The following is a 19,034-nucleotide window of genomic DNA, read 5'->3' as shown; positions in this document are numbered from 1 at the left end:
TAGAATATATTCGATATTCAACTAATTGACTAGAAAACGGGCCAACATACACAGCTAAACATATCACTGGCTAAGTGGCTAACATTCTATCTCTACCTTCTTTAGGAGTGTTATTTGGGTGGACTTTGGACCAGACCAAAATGAACAGTGGGAAATAGAAATGTTGGGAGGGAAAGGTAGGGTTGCTGGCGTTATATAGATGACTTATGATTGTTTATTCTCTAGCCAAGAAAGAATGCGTGGGGAAGGGTTCAGAAAAAGAACTGACTGATTCAATCAAAAGACAATCAAGTAAGCATTCAGGTCCTTTATCGATTGGATCTTACTGATCACATTCAGAATGGCAATCAATCTCCAATTTCTACCTCAGAGATTGTCCTAGAATCTCTTAGCAGGAGCATCACTGACTACCCTTCCAGGTTGACCTGGGTAGTGTGGAATATACCTATGCCTCTCAACAGTGGTCATCCAATTCGGGGAACATAGAACATGCACCAACAACTTGAAATGACAACATAAAAGGCTCACAGCCTCAAGAGAAGCAGAGCGAAAGGGACGGTGACCATTCAGGAAGAGATACTCCTTCTTACAGATGATACCTCAAGAGATACTTTTGGGTACAAAAGGCACAATGCACTGGAACTGGCACCTGGAAGACACACGGAAAATGGGAATTGCAGAATAAATCCTGGGGTTTTCTGAGCATAGATTACAACACAGAGAAGGTGCAGAGAAGGTGGAGAGGGGTGGCCAGGTTTAGCCCACGGCCAGCACAGGCTTCATAAATGAAGGTTCAGCTATGTGAGAAATCCAAGGGAGTTTTGAATTAAAGAGACAAGACTCTAATTACCTTTAAACCAGCTCCAGGACGGCTCCTCCTAGCTCCAGCTTCCAGCCACCTATTGTGGTAGCAAGGTTTACTAAAGAGGCTAGTGAGAGAGAGATAGAGAGAAAACACGCCAGGGAGTGGACTTTTACTGGGGAACAAAAAATTCTGGGGAAAATCCCATCCAATGAAAATCAAGGGGGCAGTGTCCCAAGGTCAGGTGCCACGATTGAGTCTTCGGGGTAGTGGCCAGACACGTCTCCACATGGACAAGCCCTCAGACCTGAGAAGGGTGGGGAAAGCTCTAGACATAAGGATGTGTCTAAGCGCCTCTCGCCCAGCCAGGGAGGTAACTCAAATCACGTGCGAAGATGGCCTCCCACAGCCAGGATTTTGAAAAAGGAAATTCAGAAAAATCAAACAACTAACTAAAAAATCCTAGAAAAGGAATCAGTGTTTCCAAATAAACTCAGAAGCAGATATTATTATTCAAAATAGGTTCGGTGTTTTTCCTTCTTCTTCTGCATAAAGTAGACAGCATAATAAAAAAAAAAGTAGCAGGATGAAATCTCAGCTACTAAGATGACTGTAGACTTATTTTCAAAATAACCTCACATATCACAAAAATGTGGCACAGTGGAAACTGCCTCTACTGCTTTCAAGTGAGCAAATTAGAAAGCAAATTATCCCTGTGGTAGCAATTTAGGAATGGGGGAAAGTTCTAGTTTAACAGAATAACATTTACATCCAAAGGAGGGGAAAAAATAACATAAGATTTGAAACACAGAAAATGATGCCGAACTGGAACATTTCTAAAATCCTGTCACAGGTTAGAAGTGGCCATCTTTCAGTTCCAAATTAAAGTTGGTCACAAAAATAGGACCATAAACACCAGTTCACTTCACGGACTACGCATTCCGAATGGAAGCAAATGGAAAGAAAGGCATTGCTATCATCACAAGGCAAAAGGTTTACCACTTTTTGATGGTGCTTGTGGCATGAAATGTAACATCAGTTGGAAGAACCATCATACCTCCTGGGATGTTCAAGGAGGGCCACTTGTTCGACAACTCTAAGGGGACATTCACAGGTTGCCTAGTGAATATTACCCTCTGGATTTGCACCTAGAGGCCACTGTGTTAATTCAAATCCACCCAAAGTTGTAGACTACAAAGAAGAATTAATCTGAACTTACTGTAAGGATGGCCCAAATGGCTTTTCCATTTTGGCTCTAAGGTGGGCTAGAAACAGAGACAGCCTTAAATGACCCTGAATCATTAATGCCCCAGGAATGCGGATGCTGGTCAGATGTCAGCACCGTGAAGCAATGCTAAGCAATTTAGATTTTGTATCTTCATGATGCGTGATTAAGATGCCTGCCTGTGTCGCCTGGCTGAAGTTATTTCACCCTTGGTAGTAGGATACACATTCAGATCCTCTTAAATATGCAGGTTCTAACAATATATTAAAATGAAGACAGACAATAAAATGTTTGATAACAGGATATAATGCTAATATTATATTCATCAACACATCCAGAAGCGTAAAAGCATTCCTTTTGAATTTTGTTCATAATTCAGAATTTTTTAAGAATTCAGTGTGGTATGAAGGTTTTTCTTTATTTTACAACTGTTCAGGGTTGGAAACTCTCTAGTAATGTTTTCAAAAAAATTGGTCACTTGAGTGACTTCTACTATTTATAGATAAAGAGTCTATCCACCACAATTAACTCTCTTTTCATTCAACAAAAAAGCAATTTACCACACATGACAATAATGCAATACCTTTTTCTATACATAAGAGCAGAAAAATCACTTGTATTGAGAACCCTACATGAGCTGGTGACCAACTGGGGGCTTTGAGTCCACTGGGATATGAAGCAGTGTTATTAAAAATGTAGAGCCCAGCTGAGTGAGGTAGTGCACACGTGTAATCCCAGCAACTAAGGAGGCTGAGGCAGGAGGACCACAAGTTCAAAGTCAGCCTCAGCACCTTAGCAAGGTACGCTAAGCAACTCAGTGAGACCCTGTCTCTAAATGAAATACAATATAGGGCTGGGGATGTGGCTCAGTGGTCAAGTGCTCCTGAATTCAATACCCAGTAACTTAAAAAAAAAATGTACAGCCCACATCACTCCTGCCCAAACACATCATTTCATGCTTTTCTTTTGGGAAAACATACAAAAACAACAACAACAAAAAAAAAAAAAAAAACCCATACTTTCTAAGATACACAGTCATTAATTCCTGTCTATGTTTAAGCAGGATAATATTAACAAAACTCAGTTAATTACAACTGCTTTGCAAGACACTGAACTCAGGAGGTATGACAGTAATGGAATGTGAAAGGGATATGGTTCCTGCCTTCAATGATCTTACTCTGTAATAATGGGTTAAAAGAAAATACTAGGGTACAATACAGAATGCAATGGTTAATTTTTTGTGTTAACTTGACTGGATTAAGAGATGTCCAGATGTCTAGCAAAAAGTATATCTGGGTATCTCTGTGAGGTGCTGTGGAAAGAGACTAATAAAGTAAGTAAGATCTACCCTCACCAATGTAGGGAGGCAACATCCAATGTGCTGAGGTCTTGAACAAAATAAAAAGGCAGAGGAAGGGTGAATTCTCTCCTCTGGAGCTGAAATGCAGATCTTCTTCTGCTCTACAGACCTGAGAGTCTCTGGTTCTCAGGCCTTCAGACCCTAGGAATTATATCAGCAGCCCATATTACTCCCACTTTCTTCAGTTCTCAGGCCTTTGGCATAGGACTGAATTATGCTACCAATTCACCTAGCTTTCCAGCTAGTAGATAGCAGACAATGGAACTTCTTGACCATCATAGTCACATGAGCCAATTCCCATAAAATATTGCCCCTATATATATGTGTGCATCCATATGTAGCCCACTGGCTTTAGCTCTCTGAAGAATCCTTACTAATATGCAGAATAGGAATACTATTAAAAACAAAACTGAGCTAAAAGGGAAATGCCTGAAAGTTTTTCAGGACTAAGAAAATCTTTAAGAACCAAAGTCAATTTAATTCTATATCTGCCTACCTACCTACATACCAATTTCTTCTTCTTCTTCTTTTCTTTTTTTCCTTTATTTCACTTGTTCATATCTACTAACTTTTCTAACATATTTTGTGAACATATAATATATGCATTTTTGCAAATCATAATTGTAGAGTATCAGAGCCAAAGGAATTCTATGTCTTAGTCTATTTTGCATCATTATAACAAAATACTACAAACTCAGCAGTTTATAACAAAAATCATTTTACTTCTTAACAGTTCTGGAGGCTGGGAAGTCAAAAGTCATGGGCCTTGCACCTGGCAAAGGCTTCTGACTGCATTATCTCATGGCAGAAAGCAGAAAGGCAAGAGATGGTAAAAGCAAAAAGAACAAAAGAGGACTAAATTCACTTTTGTAACAACCTGCTCCTGAGAGACAATGATATTAATCCCTTCATGAAGGCAGAGTCCTCAAAGCCTGACCACCTTTTATTAGGCTCTATCTCTTATGGCTGCTGAACTGAGGATAAAGTGTCTCAAGCATTAACTTTAGGGAACACGTTCTAACCACAGCACCCTTAAAATATAACAACATAAAATCCTCATTTTAAAGATGACCCAGGGTGGCAAAGTTATTTTTTCCAAGGTTCCATAGTATACTAGGATCAGAATTAAGACTACAATCATGGTTTCCTGATTCTAAATCTTAATAGTTTATTACTTCTCAACTGGGAAAACAATATTCACATCTGGTTGGACTATTCCTTATAAGACAATATAAACTCCTAGTATAGTAAAAATGGTATAAATCTGAACAGAAAATTACTTTCTATTGTGAATAAAATATGACAATAATTTACTTGTTACATAAAGTGACTCAAAGCAAAGAATGTGCAGTTCACAGCAGTTTGAGACCCACAATGTAATGCGGCAAGATCCTAAGAAAAATCACTGGATGTTTTTTTTTTCCTAGAACACAAACTCCTCATGTTTTTTTTTTTTTTTTTTTTTTTTTTTTTTTTTTTTTTTTTTTTTTTTTAATATCTTTATTTTATTTTTATGTGGTGCTGAGAATTGAACCCAGTGCCTCATGCATGCTAGGCGAGCGCGCTACCACTTGAGCCACATCCCCAGCCCCAAACTCCTCATGTTTAAAATGAAAGGCTGGATTCAATTACTTGATTCTGTGCAACAAGTAAATGAGAGAAGGGACAAAGACTTCTATCTTACTTGTTACTTCAATAGACTGTTCTGAAATAATAACTGTGATAGCTAATGCTCATATGCAGCTGTGCAGTTCAAAGAACTTTATTAACTCGTCTTTTCCTCTTGATAACTCTATAGGGTAGTATCTATATTACCTGCCTCTCTCCCAGATTTAGAGGGAGAAAAAAAAAGAGGCCCTGGCAGGTTCAGTATCTCAGTCATGGTTTCAGAGGTAGGAAGCAAAGGGAATCCTTGAAAATCATTTTCAAACAAGAAACAGGGTAATTGTGACACTGTTTTACTGGAAAAACAAATATGGCCGGAGTTGCATCCACAATGTGCTAACTGGATGCTAACAGCATTCCATTCCATGGTATCCAAAAGACTAAAAGGAGTTTACATTGTAGGTTCATTTTTGTGCCAAAGATAAGACTCGGGCACTACTGCTGCATACACTCTCTACTTCGGACACCACGGTGTGTTCTCAGCCCCTGTGTATCCCCGCAGATGACATGCCACCTTCTCAGGCTCTCTGCTTCCTCAATGCCCCCTGAGTGGCTGCTCTCTGCCTCCACCTCCTTCTTCCTCCCTGCATCCTACCTGAAGCTGCCCAGGAGTCCCAGGCAAAGGCAAGTCCCCTTCAGATAAGGCAGGAGGAGGTGCAATCCTAGATCTGCCACCTGCCCAAAAGCCACATGGTTCTCAGAGTTTGGAGAGCTGTATGTCCTTTCAAAGTCACTAAATATTTCAGGACCACCGTGTGCCACCTGGTCTCACCAGCACCCACACATGATCTGGTCTTTGGGGCAGCTCATCCACTGTTTCTAACCTTGGCTTTTAGCTTTTCTCACTACGTCATCCCTAATCCTGCCCTCCAATTGCTGCCTTCTCCAATCCTGTAACTAGTACTTGGATTAACACTCATGGTCAACTGCACCCAGAGTCTAACCAGGCTCTGTTCCTTCTGGTCAGCTGTGGGGCCTCCTCAGATCTCTTCTGCACATGGTCTTTTCCCATGATCCTATGACAATCTATCCCACCTGCCTTCAGCACAGGATACCCACAGAAAAAACAGGCCACTCACAGTACTCACAAACCCTCACCAGGTCTTCACCCCACAGGCACATTTGACTCTTCACCCCCAAATCTCCTACCTCACCAGAGGCCCCACAATGTGATCCAGAAAACAGACTACATATCAGTGTACCAAACATAAAATTTCCTAACTATGGATCATTATGACCATTTTCTTGAGTACCTCACCTGCACCACAAACTTCATGTACATCAACCTTCATTTGAGGAGAACCACAGTTTCCCCATTTTACCAAGGAGAAACATTGAACCACAAAGATGCTAAGTCTTCTAAGGACACATGATTAATAAACTGCAAGGCTAGGATAATTAATAAAGGCCAGCCCTCCAAAGTCCATGTTCTGAACTGCTACTCTCTGTAGATCTCTTTGGATAGACTGGAAAAAACAAGTAAGAATGATTAGGACAATAGGAGTCTCTCCTTAGATAGAGATCCCAAGTCTCCAAGTCAAAAAGGTTGGCGCCAGGGAGAGGAGTGAGAGAACTGAACACTTCCCTTGTCCACCCACACCAGTTTTCCTTTCTTGACTGGTAGAAGAGTTTTAGCTGGATGCAGGGCTGCCTAGTGCAGAGGACATTGCCCAGGCTCCCCTCCACAGGCGAGGATCCACTTTCCCTGAAAGCCTCTGCAAGGAGTGTGATCTTGCTGGCACCCTGATTTTGTACTTCTGGCTTTCAAAACGGTGAATAAACTTATTTCTGATGTCTTAAATCACTAAGATTATAGTAGTTTGTTACAGCAGCCTCAGGAAACTAATACCATTTGACTTGCAGCTTTAAAAAATCTCAGCATTTATGAAAAAAAGCAGCAGTTTACACAGTAAAATTGGATTATCATTAGACTTATAAACAGCAACATTTTTATGCCAGAAGAAAACAAAATAACATATCTGCAACACTCCAGGAAAGAAACTGTGAATCTTTATATCCAATAAAACTGACTTTCAAGTACAAAGGGCACAAATTGTGTATCTATCGTCAATGTGTAAGAACTCTGGGGATATTATTCTCTTGACCCTTTTTGAGGAACCTTCCAGACTGTAAGCTTCAGACTATAAAAATAACTTCAGAAACAGGGACTACAGGATTGGTGCAGAACATAAACTAAACCGTTATCTGCATGGTGAATTCTTAGCAGGAGAACCTGCAGTAGGTGACCTGGGCCACTTCCAATCTGAGATGCTCCACTGTCCAGTCACTTAAAGAGCTACAATCTCCAAGTGCCATTCACCCAGCTCTGAGCAAGCAGATGAGGACAATGTCCCCCATAACACAAATAAAAGAATGGAAAGCAGTCAAGGTCCCCCAATGCCACGGGGCAACAATGTCCACTGACCTGGGACACCTACTCTGAAGTCTGATGTGAGAGGAAAACCCTATTTTTATTCAAGTCCCCTTTCCATGGGTCTCTTGTGTGTGTGGCTTAGTCCTTTACGTCATCTCTATTTCACTGCTAATAGTGAAATCCTCAGAAAACTCAGCAAAGACCACACCTGTGTTGTACAACAGGCGGTGGGCTTTGAGAGAGCTCAGGATCCCAAAACTCAGGCCAGAAGATACAGGTGCCTGTAGCAGAAAGAACTTCAAGACCAATTCCTTCTTCCGCTAGGTTAAAAACAACATGGCATTCTGGGAAGCTGGCAGCAGCAGCATGAAGACACTTCTGAGAATCTTGAGTCCCCACATAGAAACAGTCACTGGATAGCAATCAAAACTTCACGGTACCTCAAAACTAAGGGATAAAGCATTCCCACAAACCCCAAATAGAAGCAGGTGGGTACAAAACACCAATAGCCACAAGACCACATGATAACAGCATCCATGGTGAAAAGAGAGAAACAGAGGGGCATCCAACATCCTGAGAACAGAGAACCCCAAAAGAGCCAAAGTCACTAGAAAGATGGATTTGAGAAGAGCAGCTAGAATCAGCAAGGGCTTATGCACTGCAGATCAAGGCACTGGCATAAAAGTCTAACCCCTGTAACCTGGAAACTGACTGCTGAGGACTCCCTCCCAGCACCAGTCCTAGAATCTAAACTAAAGAAAGAAGAAATAATAGAACCCAACACAGGCCTGCAAAGGTGGGGAGAAGAACAAGCCAGGTCGTCCGAAAGCCAGCTGCTATATTTTTTAAAACTACGTGAAAACTTCCAGATGTGGAGGCACATGCCTGTAACCCCAGCCACTTAGGAGGCTGAGGCAGGAGGATCACAAGTTCAAAGACAGCTTCGACAACTTAGTGAGACCCTAAGCAACTTAACAAGACCTTGTCTTAAAATAAAAAACGAAAAAGGGCTGAGGATGTGGTTCAGTGGTTAAGCAACCCTGGGTTCAATCCCTGGTACCAAAACTAAATGAAAACTTCAGAAGAGAAAGTGAGAAAGGATATGCAGAACCAAGGTCCCTTCTGAAAGTTTAGGAAAACTAATTTCATTATTTTAAAAAAAACATAAAAATATTAATGCCAACTCCATAAATTTATTTAAGAAAATAAGGTGCAGAATAACATCCTCATTGATAATGAAATCCCATTATCAAAAACTATGCCCTGAAAACATACCAAAATTGTGACCTATATTTTAAAACAAGGCAAAAAGGAAAAAAAGACATTTAAAAAGTGATTGGTGGGCTAGAGGAAGAGCCCGCAGGGAGAGCGCTCACCTAGCACAGGCAAGACCAAGGGTGAGGGGATGATGTGAAAAGCACTTACTATGGTGGGGCCCTTGGGATGTATCTGTGGGTACCTCCAATGCAGATGTATGGCTGAATGGAGGCCCCCAAATTTCTATGTTAAAGCCCCATCCCTAGTACTTCAGTCTACAACTGTATCTAGAGATAGGGCCTCTGAAGAGTTGATTAGGTTGAAAGGAGGCCCTCGGGATGCACCCGAATCCACACTGCTAGCCTTGTGAGAAGAAGAAGCTAGACACACAGAGAAACCACAGACACCAGGAACACACCTGCACAGGGGAAAGACCAGGTGAGGAGGAAGAGAGAAGACCACCAATCACCAGCCAGGGAGAAGGTATTGGGAGAAACCTGCACTGCTGACACTTCCTTGGCCCTCTGATGAGAAAATATACTTATGCTGTTTAAGCCACTCAGTTGATAGTATTTTATTACGGCAGCCCTCAGGACTTCATGAAGTAGGGAATGTTGAACTATCATCTTCCTTTCTGGATATGCAAATATTTCAAATCCAACAAATACTTCAAAACCAAAATACTGTTTTGCATGATTAAGCATCAGGCACTGAGGAAATCTGTCTAAGGGAACAGTGTAAGTTCCATTCCACATGTCTTTTTTTTTTTTTTTTTTTGCTACTGGGGATTGAATCCAGGGGCACTTAACCAGTAAGCCACATTCCCATCCCTTTTTATTTTTAATTTTGAGGCAGGGCCTCAGTAAGTCGCTAAGGTTGGACTTGAACTTGCAATCCTCCTGCTTCCGCCTCCAGAGTCCCTGGGATTACAGGCATTCTACCATGCTGGGCCTGCCATCTCCTTCCTTTGGAAAAGACACTGGCTGATGAGCAGCCCTCCACTCAGAAGCCTTGTGCCAGGCAGCTGTGAAACATGCCAACAGTAAAGATGCTCTGGACCAGATTGACCATAACACAGGCGAGGTGTCTCTCCCAGGGAGGTACATGGATGATGGACCTTAAGAGATTCTACATTTGTACTGAAGAAAGAGGCAGAAGAAGCAACTGCAGAGGTGGCAGGCAGGATGGTGCACTTGGTCTCAGGAACTTGCCAGCTAAACACAGAGGTGCAACATTGACCCCTGCTGGTCAGATACTAGATCTACAAGGACTGTTCCTCAGCCTTAGCTTTGCTCTTCTGCTTTGAAAAACAAAATGAACCAATCTGTGTAAACTTGCTAGTCAAAGAAGTTAAGGCCTTTAGAAGACAAGAACTCATCTCTAGAATTTGCCTTGTAACAGTGTATCTTTACTATCTTCTGGCTTTTTTCCAACCAGGTCCATGTAGATTTTCGAAAAGAGGATACAGGGTATACCTTTCAGTCACTACCCATGCCAAATCCAGCACCGAGTCTCACAATTAAGAGTTGGTTACAGTGGCAAAACAGTAGGTGTCATGGCTCCTTAAAGACGAAAATCTTATAACTTTTATTATCCAATGAACACAGTTTTCTTAACCCAGCAAATATTACTATTGAATAATTTAAAATTCAATATAGAGAAAACTCCCAGAGGGACTCAGCTTGGACGTGTGCCCATCATGAAAAGAAAATACATTCAATAAGTCTCTATTACATGACTTATGGTGTTTAATTAATGGTTGAAAAAATTGCTAATTATTTTTAATGCAAGTCCATCCTTCTCAACAGAGCTAAAGTTGCAACCTTTCACAACTTGAGTCCTGTGAAATGCTGGCTGACCCTTCACCCTTTCCTGGACAGTCAGGGCTCTGAACCTGCCAGAGCGAGGCCGTACTTGTTTCTCCTGCTCCTGGCACATATATCCAACTTCCTGGGATTGTGACTCAGATGATGAATAAGGCAGTGGGTGCCCTGGGGTTGAGACACTGAGACAAGTTTGCAAAGACCATCCATCACCAAGATTTCCAAGACATAAAGAGAAATTGTTTTGTATGTTTTTTTTACATAATCACAGATAAAACAGTTTTAAAATAATGATAGCAAATATTGGACTAATATGTGTCCGATGGTCTACTAGGTGGGTATTCTTAGTATGTAGTGCCGTCTCAATAAAGGTATTCTCATTTTATAGATTAAAAAAAAAAAAACTGGGGCCATGGAGAGGTTGGGTGACATGCTCAAGGTCACACAGCTAGAAACAAACAAAACAAACAAAAAATCTGCTTACAAAAAAAATATGTCATAGCCAGGATAGAAAAAAAAGTAGAAAATGTAATTATTAAGTTGCACGGTTTTTCTTGGTCTTTATTTACCATCTTAATGAAACATTGTAATTTTTTACCCTGTACTGAAGTCAAAAACATTTGACAGATTTGACAGTTCTATCATGTTCTTGATAGTTACAAACTAGTTTTCCTTTGGAAAGTTCAGGAGGAAAAAACATAAATAGAAAGGACAGGATTTATATTCCTTCTCCTTTGCAATGCTTTTTAACATAGCTGACTTAAATCTCTTAAGTCATTAAGAGATTTAAATTAAGATTCTTAATTAAGCATTAAGAATCTTCCTTTAAAAAACTTCCCAAGCAAATTGCCAGGTACAGCAGACACATAAGGGACATTTATGCCAGGTGTGATGGCACACCCTGTAATCCCAGCAGTTTGGAAGGTAGGGGCAGGAGGATCACAAGTTCTAAGCCAGCCTCAGCAATTTAGGGAAGCCCTAAGTAATTTAGCGAGATACTGTCCCAAAATAAAATATAAAACATAAAAAGGGCTAAGGATGTGGCTCAGTGGTTAAGTATGCCTGGGTTCTATTCCTGGTACCTAAGAGAGAAAGAGAGAGAGAGAAACAAGTTGGTTGTTTGGGTTAAAATTTAGAAAACTAGGAGAGCTTTCCAAAGTGGGTGATGCAAGAATGGAGACATGTGTACAGACAAGTTATTAATTCTTTCAACAAGCATTGATTGACAAGGACTAAGGAGGTTAGCAGAAAAAAGGGAAAAGGGGTGTCCATGTATGGCATGTGTTAAAGCAAAGGCTGGCATGCACACACAACTTACAGGAGGGATAAATAATTTTAATAAAGATTATGGCTAAAATCACATGCTCTTCCCAGTTCTTTCATCTTTCACTTACCAAGGAAAGTCTGCACTGACAACATGCCTCCCTAACACTGAAGGCCACTTCCAGTTGAAAGGGGTTTTGAAACAGCACCTCCAGTTCACTCCTGATTATATGTGTCAATTATTTTGCCTGCTTCTTTACAAAGACCAATCCCTCAACTGCAGGCTATTTTTTCTTTTTCAAGATTTATCTGAAAGACAGTTTAATCTAACCTGACAAATAAAAAAAAAGAAAGAAACTGATAAAAGCCTGTCCACTGAGAAGGCAATAACCCTGAAGATATTTAAAAGCCATAAAATATTTAAATAAAAGAATTGAAAAAAAAAAAAGTTCCCCTGACTACTGCTGGGACTCTGCCTCTACGGAAGCTGATTACAGGAGCCCTTGAAAGCAACTTTATCAGCCAGGTGAAGGGGGTAGCCACAGTGAAATCTCTTTAATAAAAAGAACAAAATGGATAGCATTATGTTTGGAAATTTTAATCCATTATGAGTCATAGTTCTATATGCAGGACGTCTATAAAAATTGCTCAATTTGTTTTTTTAATATTTATTTTTTAGTTGAATAGGACACAACCTTTATTTTATTTCTTTATTTTTATGTGATGCTGAGGATCGAACCCAGGGCCTCACTCATGCGGGACAAGCGCTCTACCGCTGAGCCATAAGCCCAGCCCCTCAAATTGTTTTTCTAGGCATCCAATATATAGGACCATAGGACACAGTGGGTTAAGGACAGTGTGTATGTGAAAATTACATGCCAATTAAAAAAAATGATGGAAAATAGAATTAGAAAAGTTGCAAAAACAAAATAGCTATCTAAAGCAATTAGAACCCAAGGCAAAAGTGCCCCACAATCCATGTTCTAATAAGCAACATCAAAACCACTAGTATATAATGCAATTCTTTACCCAGTCTCATTAACCAAGTTTAATTCCTGATTCAGGCAATTGACTACTAGGCCTGGTTATATCTGGGGTTTATGGACTTTAAGTGGATCCTCATATTAATAGGTAACATTTAATGTGCATTGCCACATTTAACACTAAATCAGTCCTACAAAGTGACTACTTATATCCCCACCTGACAATGAGGAACTTGAAGCTCAAAAGGATTGAGTAGCTTCTCTAAGGTTACAGAGTAGTAGGTACAGAATTTGAACCCAGTCTACCCAACCCCACAACCACTCAGGGTAGGACCTCAGCACCCCTAGAAATGGGCTGGGAAGGTAGAAAACAGTAGAATGGTCTGATGCCTGTCTCTAGCCCAAGCTGTTTTCCCCATCAAAAAACTTTTGGTACTTAAACTCCTCAAAAAATCTGTCTGCAAGGAAGTACAGCACTATATTTACAAGACTCAACTCTCAAAAGGAGAAAGCCAGGCATTTCATATGCTTCAAAGAAATACAAAACCTTCATTCTTATCTTCAAAACCGAATTTTTTTCTTATCTTTTGAGAAATTAAACAAAGTCAAGGCAGTAAAAGAAAAGCTAGAAATGCAAGAAACAGACAATTTTACATTATCTGTACCTCCAAGTTAATTGTTCCCTGTGTTTAATCAGGGTACTAATATGTAAAACTTCACAGCTGCAGTTATAATTGAACAAATAAAGGGATATGGAAATTCTTATATTATACTTTATACAAGTGTTATGGTCTGGATGTGAGGTATCCTCCAAAAGCTCCTGTGAATGCCAGAATATTCAGAGGTGAAATGATTGGATGGTGAGTCCATCCTCGACTACATGAACTGTAGACAATTAAGGAATGACTGGAGGAAGTGGGTCACTGGGGGTGTACCCTGAAAGGGTACATCTTCCTTAGGGACCCTTCTCCCTTGCTCTGCTTCCTAGCTGCCATGGAGGGAGCAAAATCCCTTCACCATGTCCTTCTGCCATAACTTTCTACCTTACCTTGAGCCCAGAGCTATGGACTTGGCCACCCATAGACTAAATCTCTGGACCCATGAGGCAAATAATCTTTCCCTTCTCCAAGTTGTTCTTGTCAGGTCTTTTGGTCACAGCAACACAAAACTGATTAACATCGTAAGTATATACTAAGTATGGTCTGGATGTGAGGTATCCTGATAAATGAGCCTCAGAAGGAATGGGCTTATGCAGAGCATTCTAGAACTCTCTAGGCTCTGAGGAGTCCAGAAGTCAGGGAATGAACTGCAGGTAGCCACTTCCTTGGGCCAATGCTACAGAAACCAGAGGATGTGGGATCTCCAAATTCACTCCTACTGAAGTTCCCAGGTAGTACCAGTGCTCTTCCTGAGTGACTTCTTGGGGAAAGCTGAAAAACCTCCTTGTTTTTCACCACTCAGTGTTATACCGGAAACATCTTTTTTAGGAAGCAAGTGTCTATCTTTTCTTCTGAATAAAAGCCAAGACTTCAAAGAGATAATGGAGCTGAACTGAAATAGCTCAGCCTCACTTCCCGCTTGTAAATATCACATGAAGTCTCCTCTTCAAAAGCTGGGGAGTACAAAGCTGCTCTGCTGAAAGCTAACTCTCTATTCAGCCCTACGAGAAAAAGGGGCACCATAGGGCAGAAAGCTGGGGGCCAGGATATATCTGTGCTGAGCCACTTGTTTTCCGATCACCATCTTCTTTCTTTACAGCAACAGTGTCTCCAATGACGATCACCACCACAGCAGAGCTGGGCAGGGGCAGCATGGGGCATTATCCAGATCCTCAGCTGTCAATTCAATACCAGAGACACCTGCTCTGCAGCTGATACCAAGAATCCATCCCTACTGCAGAAAACCAACACATGGCAAGAAGGAAGAGATGCTAACTAGGCAAGACCAAAATCAATGGCATGTATTTTCATAAAGGTCATCAAATTCAAGTCATCCACTTTCTATCCTCTTTCCTTTTGCCAAGATGTATCAATAACATCAACCGTAATCTGTGTCCCAGGCACAAATTATTCATTCACAGGAAACCTGACTCTACTTTCTCCATGCCTAGCAAGCTATCCAACATCTTTGAGGGTCTCTTGGGTATATCCTCTTTTTGTTTCTTATAACATCCTGGAATGGATCTCCTAAATTCACTGGCCTAATCCATCATTCTTTCTTTGACTTATAAAGCACTTTCAAACACCTATTGTGTTCCAGGCACCATTATAAAGAACACAAACATGAACATTGCAAATCTTTTGTCCTCCCAGTCTCCCAGAGGGGAAGAAAGACTTTTAGAGTTCAAAACAAGAAATTATAATCCCATGTAATAATTCATGAAGCAAGGCATGCCCAAATTCAGAGGACATAGTGACTAGAAGAACTACGTAGACAGATGCATAGGCTATGATAACTGAGCTGACTCTTGAAAGGATAAAAAGATTTCAGGTAAGGAAGAGTGTAAGGAGGGAAAACACATTCAAAGGAACAAAGATCTGATGGGGTATATTCTGCTTCAGGAGGAGCACTGTGCTCAGTTCAGTATGGCTGGGATGCCAAATGCATGGATGGGATAAGATTGTGGTCCAATTCAGAAAGGCCAAGGCCTTTCAAGTATGTCACACCAAGGAATTTGGAGCACTACTGTCACTAATGGAGAACCAACAGCATTTAAAGGAGAAGGTTGAAACTGTAGTCACATTCAGCTTAAAGAAGTGTTTTCTTTCACTTATAAAGTCTTGCTCAAATATTTGACTTAGTTGCTAATACTTAAAAATTAAGAAATTTCATATTTAAATTTTCATATTTTAAAAATGAATTCTTGTCTTCTTAAAAAAAAATCTGTCAACACTGAACTAACAACCTCACACAGTGACAACTGTTGGGATCTGAGTAGGAGGTGCAGTAGCTGCCCCATTCAGATGGATACAAATTATGGAATTCAGGATCACCCTCACTGTTAGGTATTTGCATTTACAATTCCTGATTTTAAGAAAAATAACACTGAAAGCAATACAGTGACTAAAGTGGGCACTGAAACCAGAGGCAAGATGGTAAGTTAGGAAGACATCACTAGAGCAAACAAGGAATAAAAAAAGCATGAACCAAATTAGGAGAATAAAGACCCAGAAATAGGTAATGACTCAAGAAATGTTTAAAATATTCCAGGCACTATGTTCATATATGATTACACAACCAGTGTAACTCCACAACATGTACAACCACAAGAATGGGAAGTTATACTTCATGTATGTATTATTATATGTATATGTATTAGGATGTCAAAATACATCCTACTGTCAGATGTAACCTAAAAAGAACAAATAACAAAATGGATAAAGTAAAATACACACACACACACACACACACACACACACACACACACACACACATATTCCAGGCACAAGAATTCTTATTAATCATGTAACTTATGTTTGCCATTTGTTCACAAAGTCTATATTAGGAGAATGGAAGAGTGATTTTAAAATGATTTCCAATTCAAAAGCTCAACTAGCTGTTATATAAACTGTGTGGCAAATCCACCCATATGCCATATATTCACACAAATAACGGATAAGACACTGTAGGAACTGTCTTATGTGATTCTGATCCTATATTCTCATGTTCATTTTCTAGATGGAACAGAACAACTGACTGCAAACTTTCTGAGTGAAGTTCCCTTGGACAAGTGCTGTTTACAGAGAGTGGAGATCTACACCTTTATAATCTCTCCTGCCAAGAGCAGCAGTTACCTGGCAAACTTAGAACCCCTTCCAACTCATCCAGGGGAAGGGCTTGCCCAAGAACTTACACAAGCCGTTGATATCCAACATGTTAGAGATGCCCCGGTCACTCATGTCCACTTCCGGCTGGTTCTTCTCCCGGCTCTCCTCCACCAACTTTTTCAGAGACTTGGACATGTTCTGTACCGAACGAAAACAAAGCACGTGGGCGATGGTAGGAAGGCAAGGAGGTGGAAGCAAAGAACCCTGCAGCTGCCACCCTCCAGTTTGACCTGGGCTTGAGACTGAGCATCAGAGGTCCGGGTGCGGGGAGGAGGATGGGACAGGGCGGGGCAGAGGATTAAGGGGGTTCAGCCCCATTCCGGCCAGGCAGAGAAGCAACCCCTGGTGCAGTGCCACACACACTCACCGCAGAGGGCAGCACCTAACAGAGGGGGCGTGGGATGGCCGCAGGACGCACTTGGGTGGCAAGAGATGCACTCAGTGCAAAACCGGCACCCGAACAGGAACACGCCCTGTCCCGGAGCTCGGCGCAGGCGCGCAAGGGATCACTCTCAGCTCCACGCCCCTCCAGCACTGGGCACTTCCCAAATTAGGAGAACACTTTACTAGATGTGGCCGGCCTATCACATCCGTTATGTAGTTCTGAGACTCCTCCCCACGCCGAGGCTAGCCGGTCCCTTCCAGGTTTGGAATTCCGATTGGATCCGAGTCTACGCATGCGCACTGGCATCAGCGCATGCTCAGTTGGTTGGTCGAAGGGCGGAGTACTGTGGGCGGAAGTGGGGAAGTTTGGGGCATCATTGTCGTAGGAGTTTCTGACTGTGACTCTGGGGATTTCAAAATTGATTCTTCTCAGTGTCCTACTTCTCTAATTGCAGTTCCACTTGGAACTATCCCGACTCCCTTCTCCGCAATAGTGCTTTTAACGACCCTCGCTGAAGCATGCAACCTTTGCACTGAGTCAAGAACTAGTCGTGTTGCGTGAATCCCCAGCTCACGGTCATCTTTTTTGATATCTGTAGGTTTCTACTGTTTACTTTTTGCCCCTGACCTTTTGGTCTAGAAAAACTGGAATCGCTTTTCGGTTTAAGAACTACAAGTAAAATTGAACCATTTGTGAAATGTGAATTATGGCTCCCAGCAGTCTGCCACTTCTCTTCAAAAGGCAAATCTTTGGGGGCTGTCAAAACAAAATACCACAGAGAAAATTAATTTTCTCACAGTTCTAGGAGCTAGAAATCTAGCAGATTTGATTTCTCCTGAGGTCTCTCTCCTTGGCCTGCAGATACCTGCTTCTCTATGTATCCCCAATTGGCCTTTTCCCTGTGCAGTGCATCCCAGTGTGACTTCCTCTTCTTACCAGGACACAAGATCTATTGGATTAGGACCCTGCCTTCATTTCTCTGCTAGCAACCTGACTTAACTTTCATAAATACTCTTTCTTAAATAACTCCAAGGATAATAGCTTTTAAACCTCCCTTCTGTTTACTAATTTGTGTTTATTCAAGGGTTCCTGCTTAATGTTCATTTAGTTCTTTCTACTTCATGCTGCTGAGAGATTTGCTCTTGTAGTTGATCTTGGCTCTTTCTGTGGAGAGCTGAGCTGATTTGGGGAATAATTAGAGTGGTTTCTTTCCTCTCTTGTTTATGTGTATTTGTTTCCCTATTAGGTCAGCATTAGTTTTCCCTGGACTGTTTGTTAAATTTCTTTGAAGCGGGAACCCAAGTTTTCTGCCAACAGGTCATCACTGGGCTGCCCTCACCTGTGGAGCGAGATGGTGCTTGTGAGTGCCAACTGATACAGTTCCTTTAGGTCTCACACTGCACCTGCCATCCCCTCATCAGATAACACCTGGAACAGCAATTCCCAACTTTGCTGCATTTCTCTCTGAAAGTTATTTTGGGCTAGAATTTCTGTTTTATTTGCCAGTATGCTTCCATTTATTTTTGGAATTTTCTAGAAATTTGTTTTCACTTCTGTTTGAGATGGGAAGCATCAAACTGTTTTTGCTATTCTCATGCATTCAGTGCTGAGAACATCTGACACCACATGTGTGTTGGATATTCCCACAAACCAAGCAATTCTCCAGCAAACACCAGCTGTGTGTTCTACAATTCACCACAATTTTAACACTACTACTACCAAAGTCAGACTCCATGGGTGAAGGACTGTCTAAGACTGCCCTCATTTCAGATGCCACCAAGTAGTAAACAGGTTGTCACCTAGCAAATGATGTAAATAGGGTTCACATGATCCCTTCCTCAATTTCATTTAATTTGATAGGACAACTCACAGAATTCAGGGAAATGCTGTGTTTACTGGTTTACTGTATTTATAAAGGATCTTATCAAAGATGCAGAGGAACAGCCAGATAAAGAGATACATAGGGCAAAGTCTGGAAGGGTCCTGAGTGCAGCCTTGAGTTGGAGTGCACCATCTTCCCAGCATGTTCACCAACAAGGAAACTCTCTGAATGCAGTATTTCAGAGAGTT

The 19,034-nt window shown here is 41.2% G+C and overlaps 1 protein-coding gene across 4 annotated transcripts in view; it reads right to left on the bottom strand.

Annotated features, from left to right (window-relative positions):
* Rsu1 (Ras suppressor protein 1) overlaps window positions 1-17,131 on the bottom strand; it is a 184,110-nt gene extending 166,979 nt beyond the window's left edge. The window contains exons 1-2 of one of the 4 annotated variants that reach the window (XM_021726670.3): window positions 16,947-17,131; window positions 16,606-16,717 (exon numbers count right to left, since the gene is read on the bottom strand). In XM_021726670.3, the coding sequence (XP_021582345.2) occupies window positions 16,606-16,714 (109 nt within the window). In that variant the 5' untranslated portion in view covers window positions 16,715-16,717; window positions 16,947-17,131. The remainder of the gene's footprint in view (window positions 1-16,605; window positions 16,718-16,946) is intronic. The other 3 variants (XM_078023362.1, XM_040277147.2, XM_005325802.5) reach the window with 3 other exon arrangements.
* Between the last annotated feature and the right edge of the window lie 1,903 nt (window positions 17,132-19,034).

This window comes from Ictidomys tridecemlineatus, chromosome 10 (genome assembly GCF_052094955.1).
Source record: "Ictidomys tridecemlineatus isolate mIctTri1 chromosome 10, mIctTri1.hap1, whole genome shotgun sequence".
NCBI lineage: Eukaryota > Metazoa > Chordata > Mammalia > Rodentia > Sciuridae > Ictidomys > Ictidomys tridecemlineatus.
This window is presented reverse-complemented; position numbering and strand designations above follow the sequence as displayed.